The sequence below is a fragment of the Phoca vitulina genome, unplaced genomic scaffold (assembly GCF_004348235.1).
Source record: "Phoca vitulina isolate PV1807 unplaced genomic scaffold, GSC_HSeal_1.0 scaffold13, whole genome shotgun sequence".
Lineage (NCBI taxonomy): Eukaryota > Metazoa > Chordata > Mammalia > Carnivora > Phocidae > Phoca > Phoca vitulina.
In genome coordinates this window covers 14,147,038-14,164,345 of record NW_022589716.1, presented here as the reverse complement: position 1 = coordinate 14,164,345, position 17,308 = coordinate 14,147,038, and the positions used below count along the sequence as shown (strand labels likewise).

Sequence of the window (17,308 nt, the reverse complement as noted above, 5' to 3'; positions counted from 1 at the left end):
TCTGTTGGCAGCTGTCTGGAGTTGCCCAGCCAGACTGCTCCTGCTTTCCTTCCCTGTACTGTTTACCCACGTCTGGTGCTGACCCCACCAGAACCTGCCTCTGTCACGTGTAAGGATGCTGATTCACAGGGAGATGTTAATCGGTGAGGAAACCGGTTCCGGCTGGCGAGGCAGCAGCTACATGTCCTGTGGACCGTCCCTCTGAAAGTCTGGAGCGCAGGTGCAGCTTGCTCCAGGGAGAGTTCCAGGCTCTGCTGAAGCTGTAAACACCAGCTGATGATGTCCGTTTGGGAATTGCTTGTGTGTGAGAAATAAAGATCAAGATCGGGAGCTCGGTCTGGCTCTTTGATTGCAACCAGGTTGAATTTTAGGTTCGATTTTATTTTTTAAGGGTGGGAGCTTGACGGTTTCTAAGGGGCTCTGGAGCTCTTGTCCTGGGGGACTGGGAAGGAGTTCGGAGTGCCTTTGGCTGCGAAGGATTTTGGGGCTGTAGAAAAGGCCAGCTGCCTCATCGGCCTGGGCCATTTCTCCAGCCATCTCTCTTTCTGATAAAGCTACATCAGAAGTCGGTGATTTCCTCTGAGTATCGAGCCCATGAGTGACACATTGTCTTGTCTTTTCTCCTCTTCTAGGCCCAGGAGGCAGCGGCAAAACAACTTCCCCATGTTCTCCTCCCCTAAAGCCTGGAATTTCAGAGGGGTAAGTGTTTTCCCGGGCATGGTGCCCAGTGTTCTACACCCTATTCTGGCTGCCCCAGAGACGGTGCTCTTGGGGTTGGCTCTACTAATTGGTCTTTGCCAAAGAAGCTGGGTTTTAGCTCTTGGAAAAATCATGTTTGTATCAGCACTTGTGGCTTAATTAAAAAACGTTAAGTGGCTCAATTATAAGCGCCCACTGATGTTCATTTGCCCTGTAGGTCTTGGGCTCCTGGAAGCATCTGGTGAAGAAGCCAAGTCAGGGTTGAGGAGGGGGAGGCATTGTGCCTGTTTTCTTGGGAACCTGGAGGGACCCAGTGCACAATGAAGAAAAAAGAAATCAGAAATGTACCGTCTGTTGATACATAGATTTACGACTTCATGGGGAGCCTTGTTTTCCAGAAGGAGAAGTCTGTAAGCTCTAAACAGATCTTTAAGGGGAATCATAAAAATCTCCCAATCATAAAGCCGTTGACCCTTAGAATTGTATAGTCAGATCTAATCTCTTGATGCAAAGTTCTCTTCCTTAACATAATAATGTTAATAGTAATAATAATAATAATAAAGTATATGGAAGCCCTGCCATGTGCTAAAATGAATTCTAGCTCTGACCTTAGGAAAAACACGGTTGCGTGCGTAAAGAATGCTCAGAGCTCTGTTTCACCACCCGGCCTTTGCTGAGTTGTTCCTTCTGCCTAGAACACAGCCCCGTCTGTCCAGCACTGTGCTCCTACACACGCAGCAACTGGCCCACCCACTTCATCCCTTGCGTCTAAGCCTTGACATCACCTCCCATGGGAAAGCCTTCTGAGCTCAGGCACCTCCTATGGACCCCTGCACTTCCTTCTCATTGTTGGGATAAGATAGTTAGTGCCTACAGAAATGTAAGATTAGAAGCTCCAAGCATCAGGTGTGTAGAGACCTTGTCATTCTCTCTTGTTCACTGTGGATCCCTGCGCCTAGCACCTACATACTTAATTAATTTGTTGAATGAATAAACAAACCTTTCACATCCATCAGACACAAAGTCCACTTCAGACTGTGTTTCAAGCTCACGTCTTTGGTCTTTACAGCACTGTTTTTTCTAGTTGAGTTCCCCTTTAGTCTCTTACATAGATCTTAGTCATTTTCTCCAAGGGTGTTATTAAAAATAAATATAGATCATGGCTCTATTTTCACTAAGTTTACGATATGCTTTTCACTGAGTGCAAAGAAAAGTGTGTTGACCTCTGAAATAGACGTGCATGTCTTACTGAATGTAAGTCATGTGTCTCCTAAGCTGTTTATGGTTTATGGATAATATCCCCATTCCTCCAAGTGTGTTCAGTTGGATGATCATAACCATTATGTGGAAAAAACCTTGTGTGGTCAAATAAACTTGGGGCACACTGAGAGCACCTAATTAAATATGTTTACTGCTTCGAGACTTCTCAGAGCCTTTGATGTGTTGCTGTGCTTAGAGACTACATTTGAGTTGATGTTGGTGACATTTCCCAAAGTCATTGCTCATTAATCCTTATTGACAAGATAGTTTGTACATACTTTGGAAGAGTTGGCATTTATTGTCGATTTTGAACTGTAGAGAAACTAGACCTTCTGTGAGCAAGTGGGCCTTTTTGGGAAGACATTTATTTTCTCTCTGTCTCTGGCCTCCCCTCAGGATACCCTATCCTTCCTTCTGCTTCAGCAGTGGTCACTGGCCAACTCTAGTGGTACATCTAGGGTGACCAACCACCCAAGTTTGCCAGCAATTGTCCTGGTTTTAGCACTGGAAGTCCCAGGCAAACTGGGACAATTGATTACCATACCTATGGTCATAAGACCTCTCCAACTGTTTTCCCTTGAAAAATGTTTTGTGAATTTTTGAGCACAACTCTGTTTTATAGAAATTGCTGCTCAAAGGAACCTGTTCGATATACACTTGGTTTAAGTGACCCTTTGATAGCTTCATCCGTGCATGGTAACATTTGATATTAGGGAATAGTTAAAATTGTTGGAGTGAGTAGAGTCTGTTAGGTGGTTAGGTCAGATGTGGTGTTTATTTTGGTCCCTTGTCCTTGCTTTGATTTCTTCTGGCCTCTTGGGCTTATTGGTAAAGTTAGACAAACTGACATTAAGATATGCCAGAGGGAGATGGTCTGAGGCTTGATCAATTGCCAGATTGGCCAAATTGATCTCTCTTCCTGTTGGAGCATAATCCTCCCTGACATAGAGGGAGTAGGAGGGAACCCTACCAAGTGGAAACACCCTTACTCCCAGCCAGGCCATGCTTTGTAACCATCATTATGGTAATTGGAACTGAAGAACAAGAAGGCCCAGAATGCCAGGATGAAGACATTTGAGGCATTATCTAACTAATATATTTTCTGTAATGAAATGTGACTCCCAGGCCTGTTAGACTGAGCTGTGCATGCTGTCCTAGGGCAGGGCATGCTTTTTGTGAATGCTTTATTTTCTTCTTTATTAAGAAAGGAAGGTTTTAGAATCTGTGCGCTAGTAAATTTCCCATATTTATATATGTGGCAGAGGAAACCATTAAAAGCATTCGTAATTCCATTCCTCTTTGGCTTGTAAAGAATAAAGATCCTGTGTTAGTTTACTTATATTCTGGGCATTGGTGGATTTTGGGGGGGGGGGATGGAGAGAAGTGGTGGGGGAAGATGGATGGTAAAAGGTGAGAGGACAAGGAACCACATCACTCTAGATGAGAAGCCAAGAGGGACACACGTGAGGGCTCAGGAGGGAGTTGGGGCACAAAGGGAGGAGAGGGAGTGGTTGGCATCTTAATAAGGAGTCTGGAAAAAGAGAGCGATGTTTCAAAATAATTTTAAGGAAAGTCTTTCTGAGTGAGTTGTATTGTAAACCCCTCCTTGTCTTCCCTGGAAACATTCACTGAAGATCTGCATTACTCCTCAAGGCATTAGGAGTAGGCTTTGTGGTTTTCCTTTTTGGGGGGGCTACAGTTTTTGGCTGTAGAGAGGTTCAGGAAGAGCTGGTGACCCTTGGATGACACTCTTTCTACCTACCAAGTGATTTAGCCCTTTATAGGAGTTATTAAGTGCAGGTTGGGTCTCTTGATTCCCACTCTTATCTAAGCAGACAGGGGCCCTTGGTGTTACCAACTCTCCTGACTCCCCCACCTTCCTGAACAAGAGGTGGGGTCATGCCTGTCTCTCACCAGACCCATAGGTGCTGCACATATGCTCGTGGAAAGAAGCCAAGAGGAGGTTTTGGTTGGAGCAGTTATGGTGGGAACATCATGAGTAAAACCAGAAGAGAATGACAGGAATAAGAAGGTGGGACCCTGCAGTACTGTTACTAAGTGCTTCTGTCAGGTGCTCATTACACATCTGGTCCCCATCTGGTTGGGGCAGTGTTGAGCTCAGAATTTCCACTCTTCCTTGTGCAAATATTTGCTACAGCTCCTCCGGTTAGCTGAGAGAGAGAGAGAGAGAGAGAGAGAGAGAAAGACACTCAGGGAGGAAACTCATTCTAGAAGTGTGGAAATCTCAGGAGCACAACTCCTACCATTGCCTATTAGCTAACTGGGAAATACTTAGCAAGACCTACTGCTCCATACAAAGCATCATTAAGATGTTAGAACTGATGTTTCCGTTAAATACCAACCAGATTTCATGGCTGTGCTTGTCTTGTCTCTTTCTCCAGTACCTGCTCTTTACTCTTGCCTAGGCCATTTGGGAAGAAATTTCTAGACTCTGAGGCTTTGGAAGAAACTTTGGACATTGTAGCCCCAACCTGTTAATTTTCAGATGTGGAAAACAAGGCCTAATGTATTAGTCAGGACTCTTGATTGCAAGTAATAGAAACTCAATTAAAACTAGCTCGAGTGGAAAGGGAGATTGATTGGCTCATTTGACTGAGAGACACTGAGGTGGGTAGGCTTCAGATACAACAGTATCCAGGGATACTGCCTCTCAGCTTTGTTACTCTTGGGGTATTGGTCTTATCCTGCATACTACATGTGAACTGTTTTGGAGGGAGAGGATGACCACAAACAGCCGCTCGTTTCCAGAGGAAAGAGAGAAGCGTTTGATTTCCCAGTCCACATATGAAATCCCAGTGAAGGACTCCGTTTGCCCTGGCTTGGGTCACATAGCTACGCCTTGGCCAATTACTGTCGTCAAGAAGATGGACAAGCCTTGGTCACATGTTCCCTCTGAGGGAGCTAGGTGGATGCGGTTTTATCAGGGCAGCTCCATGAGAGCTACTTGAGGTAGGGAAGGGTCATTTCCTCCAAGGAAGAGTTTGGTACTGTTACCAAATCTCTCCCAGGTCTCTCCCAAGAGATCAGACCTAGAACCCGGTTTTCAGACAGTGAGTCCTGTGCTTGCTGCATGCTGCCTTGACACATCCTAAGTCCTGTGTTTGGAAGGAAGTACACACACCTCAGGGTCACTGAATGTTTCTTGAAGGTCAGACTGGAATGTTCTAAAATTCACAACTCAGTGGAGTGACGGTCTCTAAGACTCAGTACATACGGCCAGGCCAGTGTTTATTGTGACCTCACTGTGTCCACCCTGCAACAAAGGGGGCACAACACTCTCTCTCTTGCAGCCTCACTTGGTACATTTACCTCCACTTACAGCGCATCAGCTCCGGGCAAGGCCATGACAGTCCTGCATGGTAGATATATTTATTCCCATGTCAAGGATGAGGAAACAGAGCCCCACATGTGCTAGCTTGCCTAAAATCACAGCTGTAGTAAGTGACAGAGCCAGCATTTGAATGCGGGACTGTCAGTCCCTAGGCCATTAGGGCTATTGCCTCTTTATTTATTTTTAAAAATATTTTATTTATTTATTTATTTGAGAGAGAGAGAGAGAAAGAGTGAGCACAAGCAGGGGGGAGGGGCAGAGGGAGAGGGAGAAGCAGACTCCCCGCTGAGCAGGGAGCCCACGCAGGGCTTGATCCCAGGACCCGGAGATCATGACCTGAGCCGAAGGCAGACGCTTAACCGACTGAGCCACCCAGGTGCCCCACATATTGCCTCTTTAAAACAAGACTGATGACACATACTTTTCTTCAAAGGAAGTTAGACATGAAGATCTTTTTTAAAATGCTAGGAACAAGTGAGTATGCTATGGTAAACTTCATCACCCAGGATCCCTTTTAGTTCCCTTCTACTCCTTTGGACTTCATTTTTTTTTTTTTAAAGTTTGATCTTCCCTACTTTATTTATGAAAAAAAATAATTTGTTACCCTGTTTTGTATTTGTAGTGATGGATACAGTTATAACAGCTCCATTAATCCCAGGTAACTAGCCGCTAGCATTCACTTAGGTTATACCAGGCGCTGTGTTGAGTGCTTTATGCATACGTTACTTCCCAGAACAATCCCAAGAGATTGATGTTGTTTGAGCCTCATCCTCATTTCATAGATGAGGAAGTAGAGTATGTTAGTTTTCGATCACTGCATAGCAAATTACCACAAATTTAGCAGCGTGGAACACCAGCCACTCATTAGGTCACAGTTCTGTAGGTCAGAAGTCTGGGCAGGGTGTGCTGGGTTCTCTGCTCAGGGTCTCACAAGACAGGAATCAAGGTGTCAGCCAGAGTGGAGTCTCCTCTGAGGCACAGAGGCCTCTTCCAAGCTTATTTAGGTTATTGGGGGGAATTCAGTTTCTTGTGGCTTTAGGACTGAAGTCCCCATTTCTTTGGAGATTGTTGGCTGGGGGTGGCTCTTAACTCCTAGAGGCTTCTCTCAGGTTCTTGCCCTGTGGCATCCCCATCTTTAAAGCCAGCAATAGAGAATCTGTCTCACATCAAATTATCACTTATGCTTCATATCTCTCTGACTTAAGGAAGAGCCCAGTTCCTTTTAAGGGCTCACCATATTAGATCACCACCCAGATCATCTTCCTTTTGATGATCTAAAAGCCAATGATTAGTAATCTGGTCACGGGGGTGATACTTCATCACATTCTCAGATTCTGCTGGCACTCAGAGGAGGGGATTATACAACGTGTGTACATTAGGGACTGGGGGTTTTGGGGGCCATGCTAGGATTCTGCCCACTGAACAGAGGTTTAAAAGTGGAGCAGCTTGTTCAGGGTCACATGACAGGTAAGTAGTGGAGCTGGGATTCTAACCTGAGCTCACCTCATTCCAAAGCCCATGTTCCTTGCCAGCACCTTTTGGGAAATTTTCTTTAGCATGAAATTACTAACCTCCCTGATATACAAAGGACCCTTGCAAAGCGGTAACACAAATTTGAAAACCCAATAGGAAGATTAGTTGAAGGATAGAATAAACAGCACAGAAGAGAAAATACATATGACCAGTAAACAAAGTCAAGTTATTCATTCTAACTCATACTTTAAAAATAATTTTAGGGGCGCCTGGGTGGCACAGTTGGTTAAGCATCCGACTCTTGGTTTCAGCTCATGTCGTGATCTCAGGGTCGTGAGATCAAGCCCCATGTCGGGCTCTGCACTCAGTGTGAAGTCTGCTTGGGATTCTCTCTCCCTCTGCTCCCCCTCCCCCGCCCCCCACTCTCTCATTCTCTCTCTCTCTCTCAAATAAATATAAATCTTTAAAAAAAAACAAAACTATTTTTATTTTTTTTTTAATTCTTTTTATTTATTTATTTGACAGAGAGATGGCGAGAGAGGGCATACAAGCAGAGGGAGTGGGAGAGGGAGAAGCAGGCTTCCCGTGAAGCAGGGAGCCCGATGCGGGGCTTGATCCCAGGACCCTGGGATCACGACCTGAGCCAAAGGCAGACGCTTAAGCGACTGAGCCACCCAGGTGCCCTAAAATAAAACTATTTTTAAATGACAAAATAAATAAAAACAATACTATAATAATGTATTTCATTTATTTAGCTCTTGTAATATGTTAGCTACTATTCTTAGTGCTTTGCATGTCATCACACCTCCAAAAGCCCTATTAGATACATACTATTATTATACCCAGTTTCTGGATGGGCAAACTGAGGCCCAGAATTTTAATTACCCATCTCCAAGGTCGCACCGCAGTGAAGTGTTGGGCCCAGCTTTTGAACCCAGGTAGCCTGTGCTCTCAGCACAGTGTGATTGTTGAAAGTGCACATGATGCAGAAGCATATCATGTAAAACTCTATGTTTAGGATTAAACCAGTAAGTAAGGAAAAGCAAACAAAACTAACAAAAATGAAATTCCCCCTTATAAGAAGAGAACATACTATTATATACACAGAAAAAAGTCTGAAGGGATATCCCTGTTGACTGACAACCTGGGGGTGGCACCAGGGAACCATTGCTATGGTAGTTATGTTTTTGGCAATGTCTGAATTTTTGAGGGTGGGCATATATTGCTTTTATAATGAGCAAAACCCTCAAAACTTGTAATACATAAACACAAACTCCTTCCACAAGCAAAATCTTCCACAAGCAAGAGGAAACTTATTTTAAAAGCTTCTTGGGGGCTTAGAGAACATCAGGGCTCATCACTAACATGTGTTCTGGCAAAACATCTGGGGGCTGATCGAATCTGGGCGCATGGAAGAGGCAGGTACCTACCGAGCCGGGCTGCAAGACATTTGCCCCCATCCTGTCTCACCGTCCACCTCACCCCCCCCACCCCTCACGCCTGAGAGTCAGGCTGGAGGCTGCGTCGATGCACTCACGGGGTGGGGAGTTTCACTGTCCTCTGGACAGCCCAAACTCTGCACAGCCCAAACTCTGAGTTTGGTGGACAGTCCTTGGCAGTTGTAACAAAAGCATATATGGTGAAAAGGCACATGCTCTGATGGCGCAACGCCAACTGGAAACTTCAGACAAGACACACTTCAGAGCGTCAGGTCCTTATCGGCAGAATGGGGACAGTAATGCCATTTCTCAAAACTTGAGACTTAGTTGTAATGGGTGTCAAGGGATCTGAATAATGCCTCCATGTGGTTAAGTGTGCAGAAAATACTAGCTCCTTGTAACTAGAGTTCTCTTACACCTGAAGTGACTGTTTCCTAAATATGTGTGTTTAAGAGATGCCTTTTCAGTGTGAGGTGCCCCCTCAAAAGGAAAAACTGACTGTCTCTGGTTTCCGCCTGGCCCTCTTGCCTCATTTCCCTCCAGGCAGTAGAGAAGCTAGCCCTCGAACAGCTGCTGACACCTGTGAGGATAAGCCCCTGTCATCTTCAGTCTGCGGACACCAACAATACGTCAGGCACACGGAAGCTCAGTTTTATTTATTTATTTATTTATTTATTTATTTATTTGTTTATTTATTTTAAAGATTTTATTTATTTACTTGACAGAGACACATCGAGAGAGGGAACACAAGCAGGGGGAGTGGGAGAGGGAGAAGCAGGCTTCCCGCCGAGCAGGGAGCCCGATGTGGGGCTCGATCCCAGGACCCTGGGATCATGACCTGAGCCGAAGGCAGACGCTTAACGACTGAGCCACCCAGGCGCCCCTATTTATTTATTTTTTTAAAAGATTTTATTTATTTATTTGACACAGAGAGAGAGGGAACCCAAGCAAGGGGAGTGGGAGAGGGAGAAGCAGGCTTCCCGCCAAGCAGGGAGCCCGATGTGGGACTCATCCCAGGACCCTGGGATCATGACCTGAGCCGAAGGCAGACGCTCAACGACTGAGCCACCCAGGTGCCCCTGAAGCTCAGTTTTAGATTCAAAAGCAGTTTCTTTTTTTGGTCACATGTGAGGTCTGTGGGGACCTAGGGCCTTTAATGACAGTAGCACAAATTCTGAACTTTGGAGGCAGAATTTATAGATGCCTTTATTTTATGTAGCTATTCAAATATTCCCTTTTGTGTTCTTCCAGAATTATTCAGGGTAAAAGATAATTTTGACTTAATTTTCTGGGTTAAGAAATCTTAGTTGTAGGTGACAGAAACAATTCAAATTGGCTTAAGGAGATTTTTAAAAATTACAGAGGTCTAGGGACGTCTGGGTGGCTCAGTGGGTTAAGCGTCTGCCTTCGGCTCAGGTCATGATCCCAGGGTCCTGGGATCGAGCCCCGTATTCGGCTCCTTGCTCAGCGGGGAGCCTGCTTCTCCCTCTGTCTGCCACTCCCCCTGCTTGTGTACTTTCCTGACAAACAAATAAATAAAATCTTTAAAAAAAATTACAGAGGTCTGGAGGAGTATCTTGTGGAATGAAGTGGGGCCTTAGAAGCCACTGGAACTGGCCGCCTGGGAGGGTTTTGGATTCCTCTCTGTTATTTGCTGCATTTTCTCTGTAGACTGACTTCTCTGTAGACTGACTTCCATTTCTCTGTGCTGTGGAAATGCAACCATATGCAGACAGCAGCCCCTTCTCTCTCCGAACCAAAATTACTAGGGAGGGGTTTTGATTGGTCCATCTTAGGTCAGGTGGATACTCCTGGACCCATCAGCAGTGGCATGGAGTGGGGTTCTGCTGTACCACTATGTTGACTCCTATGTTAACTATAGGGATATGGGGAAGAAGGAGGCAGTTTCCAGAAGAAGGGGAGAGGCACTAGGCAGATACTAACAATTCTTGTCTATAAAAGTCTTCTCCTCCCCTAGTAAAGGATACTCATCCTGATTCCCAGGGTCTGGCTCTCAGGTGGACAAAACTAACTCCTCTTCTTTCATGTTTGGTTAGAAGGAGTCATTAGTTGTGTTGTTTTGTTTTGTTTCAACCATGACAATCTAACCTGGGAGCAAGAATAGACTGCCCATAAGACATAAAACATAATTGTCTTCTGGATTAATTGAAATAATAGCAGATCCTGGAAAATTGCATTCTGCAATGGCTCAAGGCTGTTTTATAATATTGGAAACTATAAGAGCTTAGTCTTGGGTTTTAAATAGATATCAGTCTATATATCAACCCAAATATCAGTCCCGTGTTGCTTTGTAGTTTGCCAAATTTATGACTTTTCATGGAGCTTTTTATTTTTCATTTTATTTATTTTTATTTTTTCATTTTTCATTTTAATCAAATTTAGCTTTTATTACACAAACAGTAACAGGGCAATGATCTTGTCACCTTCAAAAGGCCCTGATGCTATTTGCAGATGTGGGAGGAGATGGTAATATTGAGAACCAAGGGGTTACACCTATTTGGAAAATCCCTTTTCTGAAGCTGAACCTTCCCCCTCAGTTTTCCTTTTCCCCTCCCTGTTAGATTTTATTTTCTATTTCCTGCCCATGTGAGAAACTGGGGATAGGAATTAAAGCCTTTTGCATGGGCGGTTGGTAAAGGTTTTGTCACTGACTTTTCTTCTCTCCTATCAACTTCTTCCTCTTCACAGTCAATAGTCTATTTAATGGATTGAACTTGGTTTATTTAGCTCATTGTGACTCTATATACCCCACTCTTTTCAACAGTGTGCTCAGACCACACTGTCCATTAAACCAAACACAATGAAAAGCAAGGGGTAAAAGCTAACACAATGCAGAGAAGATGCAGGTGGGATGGAATGGTCCCCCCTGAATCGTGGGGTCCACAATGCCAATATGTCCTTTCTCTCTCTGTACTGCCTTGGCCTTCCCCATGGATGATGTAGTTGATGATGATGATGCAGAGTTGAAGTTCAAACAAGAGGCCCACAGACTGAAGGTGCCCTGGGCCAATGAGGCAGACTTCTTTATCACAAGACTCAGCAGCTGCAGTTTGCCAATTAGCCAGATGAACAGCTGGCTAATTTCTATTTTATTTGTGCTTCGGGGGCAGAGAACACATGGAGCCAGAATGGGTATCTCTGATGCGGTAGCCAAATCAAGGTCTCGTGTATGTTAAGTGCTCAGATGTGTTTAGCGCCTCTGTATATTTGCTACCTCGCCAGTCTCACCTCACCTCCTCACCATGGATCACAAGCACTTAGTAACCAGCTGCTTTAGGAATATTAAGTTCTTTTGTTCCCTGCACTCTTTCCTATCTATGTTGACCATATGCATGTTCTACTCAGTAACCACTTATTTATACTTAACCTTAAAATATTTCTGTTTTTGAAGATGAATAAGTCTTACAAACCTGCTCATCTTCAGTAATTGAAATAAATATTTTCTAAAAGTGTTGCTTATTCCGTCTTGATTACATAAGGCCTATTTTTAGGTGTGCTGCCCTATATAAGCCTGATGATGAAAATTCTTCTCTCACTTGGTTTTTGGGCACCTGACATTTTTCTTCCTCTACCCTGGCTCTCTCCTTCTGCCATTCAACTCTGGAAATCTCAATGAATACAACTCCTGGATCAGCCTTTTTGTGCATGATTATTACTGCTGACTTCCACAAGGTGCTGGTAATAAAACCAGCTGGATTAGATGCTGCAGCAGCAACATGGACCACCAGTGCCCTGACCTGGTTAATGCACATTCAGGGAGGAGGAAATGTTCTGTGCAGAATGCTGCTAATACACAATGTGTTTTTGTATCCTCAGGGCTGATTTGACCTAACATCCCATTTAGAAAAAAAGGAGGAATGAGGCTGATTACTTTTTTAGGGACAGAAGAGGATTTGTTTAAAATCATAGCTCTGATTTGTAGAAGGTGCAACGGAGTGGTATCAGGTAAATGCATTTAATTAACACAGCTTCAGCTAAACCTGTTCATTGAAAAGGGGGGTAGGGAGAGAACTTTTAACTCAGCATTAGATGGGATGGTGAACTTGCAGGGCTGTTTGTCAATCCCAATGGGGAGATGGTAATTCTAGGTCTTGATGTGGGCTTTCTGTGTAGCATGCTTCCTAAAATCAAGCGACGGTTATCAGGGGTGAAACTGAAGATGTATGTACAATATTTGTTCTAGCAGTGGAGTAGGAACTGGTAAGTATGGTTTTTGGAGAGAACGGTTGTCAGACTTTACCTGGTGCCTTCCTAAGGAGTTTCCTTGATTATTATTTTTATTCTCTGTGTTATTTTTTCAACTTTTTATTATGAAAAATGTCAAACATATGGAAAGTTGAAATATGATAGCAATGAACACCCACTGGCTGGAATCAACAATCACTAACATTTTGCTCTATGCATCTATGTATGTATCTATCTATAGCTGTTTATGCAGTTTGGATTTATTTACTAAGCCATTTCAATTGCAGATACCATTACCCTTCACTTCTAAATACTTCAGTATATGTGTCCTAAGAATAAGGTTTTCCTGCATTACTGTAACATCATTACCAAACCTAAGAAAGTTACTAATAATTCCCCAACGTTTCCTAAGACTCATTCCATATTCATATTTCTGCAATTGTCTTTTATAGTTGGTTTCCCCCCAAAATTATTCAAAAGCTATGCATCGCATATGTTTGGATTTTTTTAATGTAATTGAGGATTTTATGATTTTATTTTGTTACTGCGTTTTTTAGTCTTTTTTTATTCTCAAATACTTCTCTCATCACGATCCCGTCTGTTTAAAATGACATTGACTTTTTGAAAAGACCAGCCCAGTTGCTTATGGAATATATCTCACATTTAAATTTATCTGATTGCTTCCTTATGATGTCATTTAACTTATTCCTCTGTCCTTTATATTTATAAATTGATAAGTCTAAAGGTTTGGTTTGTTTGAGGTTATACACTTTTGGGCAGGAAAACATCCTAAGGGATGCCAGCTACTTGGCATTTGGGGGCACGTGAAGAGGCACAAAGCAGTAGGTTGTTTGTTATGCTGACTTGCTAGACAGGTTAGATGTTGATGGGAGCCCAGTCTCTGAGTGAGGAGCAACTCCACTGTGGAGTCCTTGATAGATCGTTTTAATTAATTAATTAATTATTGTCAATCACCCTTCCTTAATTTTTTAAAAATTTTAATTTCAGTGTAGCTAGCATACAGTGTTTTATTGGCTTCAGGCATACAATCTAGTGATTCAGCACTTCCATTCATCATGATAAGTGTACTCTTAATCTCCTTCACCCATTTCATCCCCCCATCTCCCCTTCCACCTCCCCTTTGGTAACTGTTAGTTTGTCCTTGGTGGATATTTTAGAGCTCTTGGCAAAAAAACAAAACAAAACAAAAAAAACAAACAAAACCACAGGCACTTGTTCTACTACCTCAAGAAAAGGGCTAATTAATGAGAGAAAACACAATTGCAGGAACCCAGGATTTCTCTCTCTGGTCGGTTTCATTCTTCCTTTCTCTACCTTCCCCTTCTGATGCGTAGGTCTTGCTCCCAATGTCTTCTCCATGCATGTGGCACTTTGGGCTGGTCTGACCCAACCTGCTGGGATATTTCAGCAGCTTACTCTCCTACAGCCCACTGGGTAGTCTCAGGTGCCCCATCCCCAACTCCCTAAGAAAACTCTGATCACATCAGCTCATTGTTCTTGGGCTGGGCCTCACAAGTGGTGGGCAGGCTGCTGGATAGTTCTTAGAAGGGCTTCCTTCCTCCTTGGTCCAGTCATGTGTGGCTAGAAAGTCAGGGTCAAATGGATCTGCTGTTCACCAGTTTGGGCAAGGGACGAACTTCACTGAGACTCGGAGTCCTCACCTGAAAATGTATCTAGCTCATAGGGTTCTGATAAGCAGTAAATGAAATAATGCATATGAAGTATGCACTGGGTGCATAACATAGTAAGTGCTCAATAAATACTATCCCCCCCTCGGCTACCACAGCTTTTATCTTATATTCACTCAGGGGGGAGCTGTAGGGAAAGTGGGGCCAATTCCCTGGAAAGAAAATGTGGGAAAAATACCCCAAAACATTTCTAGGATAGTAGAAAAACTTTCCATTTATCTACTATTTTTCCATGTTATAGAGTGATCATCTCAGGCCCTGGGTTGTGGGAGACTGAATCTGGACCATTTCTTCTTTGCATGTGTTGTGCCATTAAACAAAGAAAGACATACTTGATGGACATGGGAATATGAACTGATTTAGAGGGAGGAAAGAAAATTTCTTACATAAAAAGCTATTGAACGAATTTCAAATGTAGTCTGCATATATTCTTGAACATTCTACTGTATTTGTTCTGATAGGTATTGGCTTACAGTAATTCAAATCTTATGTATCTTGTGAAGTTTGGCAGTGGATTTAGTTCTGAATTTATTTTGCTAGCATCTCTCTACACGGGCTGTCTCTCTGTCCTGTCACAGACTGGTACATCGAACTGGCTGTTCTTGGCTTCTTAACCACGGTACCTTAGTTGCCCAATGAAAATATCCAACAAATGTCGACATTCTTCTCATGTTTGTGGTTTTAATTGCATTTTTATATGTGGGAAAAATTAGCATCTTGTTTTGAAGGATAAAAGAAGATTATTTTGATATTGAGAGAACATTTGAAATCATTGACCTCAGCAGGTCAGTCTAAGGATTGGAAATTTTTCAAAGTGTTGTTTTTCACCTACAGATTTAATCAGCCTTTTTAAAACTGGTCATTTGGGATGCTAGTGAGGGTGCGGTAGGATGGTGTTCAGCGGCATTGTTACTTGATCATCATTCTGGAAAGCTGTTTGTGTCAAGAACCATAAAGATATTTATGGCCATTGGCCCAATAATTCCACTTCTATCCTATCTGGACATGTGGATTAAGATTTATGCACAAAAGTGTTTAGTGCAGCGATCATTATAATGATAGGAAAAAGTAGAAAAAGTCTAAATGTCCAGTAATGTGGGACAGTTGGTGTGAATTGTGTTTTATCCACATGAGTATGTATTATGCAGCCATAAGGGGATGTTGTGGAAGAGTGTTAGTCAGTGAAAATGTTCATTATGTTTTTAAAAGCAGGAAATAAAATTGTATATACGGTAATGATCCTGCTTTAAAAAAAATTAAACATGCCAAAATATTAATAATGATTTCCTCCTAGTAAGTGAGTTTGAAGTGACATTTTTTCTTTGTTTTGTTTCGGCTTTTCCAAGTTTCTACAGGGTGTGTGTGTATGTAATTTTCATAATCGAGAAGAGAAACTGAGGTGAGAAGACAGATATTTGAACTGTAATTTTGAAGTGGAGGTATAGGTTTTTAGGTTTAAGGATAAAAATCATCCCGACAGGCAAGAGGAATAAATCTAAGTCAGAAATTCGATGATTTGGCCTAAGTCCCGTGGTTACTTAAGATGGAATTTTAAAATAAGGCATCTGTTTATGGAGGAGTTTCAAATGTGAGAACTGGACGAAGGTGAACTTGGAGGAATTTTGTCTTCCTTTTCTAATGTCAACAACAAATCCATAAATCTTACTTGGATATTTGAGAGGGGAGGAAAGCCCCTTAATAAGGATGAACACTGTGTACTCAACCAAGAAAGAAATCATCCCCCAAAGAGTTAATATTCCAAAGAATTAATAGGTAACTCAATTGCATCTTACTAAGTTGGGGTACATTATTTTGATGGGTTCTGAATGATAGCTTGGGAGAATACTTTAGAATGCCACTTTTGGAAAATTACAGAAAAATGCTTAATATGGCAGCCTGTGTATTCTTTCTCTTTGGTTTCGTTTATTATTGAAACTCAGAGGGCTACAGATTGCAAAGTTGGCTTAGTAATTTTGGGGTCAAAAAGGTACTGGCTTTTTAAAAATACCCTTTACCCCAAGTATGTTTCCTATCTTACAACTTGTGTAATTAAAATCAAATGTGTTTTTCTTGGGCCAAACCTTTGCCAGGCATTAATACATTTATCACCAAATTCTAAAACGTCTCAGGGAAGGGAAAAGCTTGAGTGTTAGACTGGAATAGTCCTTTCAAGTCTGCATTATTGATACGAATGGCCAAGATTTGCTGTTCTTGAAACATAAAACCTGCTGCTTATTCTTACAGTCTTGATGTCATGTCTTTTTTCCTTCTTTTAAAAATGTGCTCATCTCATTACCCAGAGTGACTAAGAGGCCCTGCATATGTGCCACTAAAATACTTGTCCTCAGTTCGCTCTTCCTTTTGTCCTGATACCCTTTGCTCAGGAAGTGACTTCTCCATCTTGTTTCATGAGTCATTCTGACGTGGTTCACCAAATCCCCTCCACTGACCATGCCTCCTACTTGGACATCATCCCTCTAGTTTAATAAATGCTCATTTCCCTTCCTTGTCCACTTGCGTTTTATTCTGCTATTCTAGGGTTTTGGTTTAAAGGCTAATATTGCCTATTATATCTCTTATGTGTAATTTTACGTTATTTGGTGGTATCAAACTTCTTTAATATATTAAGAAATATTTCTGCTACCCAACTCAACAGGCAAATGTCAAAAAGTGCATAAAAGTGGACAAATAGACAAGAACAGGAAAGAAAATCCCTACTGTGAGGCAGTAAACAAACAATGTAAGTCAATTAATTTGGTTTTATGAGTTCTAGTTACTTATTCTAAAAACTGATATCTCCATGTGTGTTTCTTCAAGAAGTAGGAAGTTGGCATTCTCCCCTCAGCTGCCTTCTGTTTCTTACCCTTGATACTGGTTTTATTTCTACAAGAATTCAATCGCAAAAGTCCCTGGCTTGGCAATAGAAGGAGATAAAAACATTTTTACCTGTTGTTAGTTGTGTTTATTTAAACAAACTTATGCAACTATTGTTGCTTACAGTCACTGGGCTTATTTCTGCTGGCCTGGCAGGGTTTATGTTGGCAACGGTGAAAAGATGCTATCAGCAATTCATTGTGTACCGTTTGCATAACGGGATAGGGTAGCCAGCTCCAGCCGGTTTTTAAAAAATGCATCGGATTAGTTGAATGATTTTATTAAGGTGCCTGTCT

The 17,308-nt window shown here is 42.4% G+C and overlaps 1 protein-coding gene across 1 annotated transcript in view; it reads left to right on the top strand.

Moving 5' to 3' along the window:
* Positions 1–17,308, top strand: part of ARHGEF3 (Rho guanine nucleotide exchange factor 3) — a 293,559-nt gene that overhangs the window by 91,721 nt on the left and 184,530 nt on the right. The window contains exon 3 of the mRNA XM_032411537.1: positions 633–699. Coding sequence (XP_032267428.1) covers positions 633–699 — 67 coding nt within the window. The remainder of the gene's footprint in view (positions 1–632; positions 700–17,308) is intronic.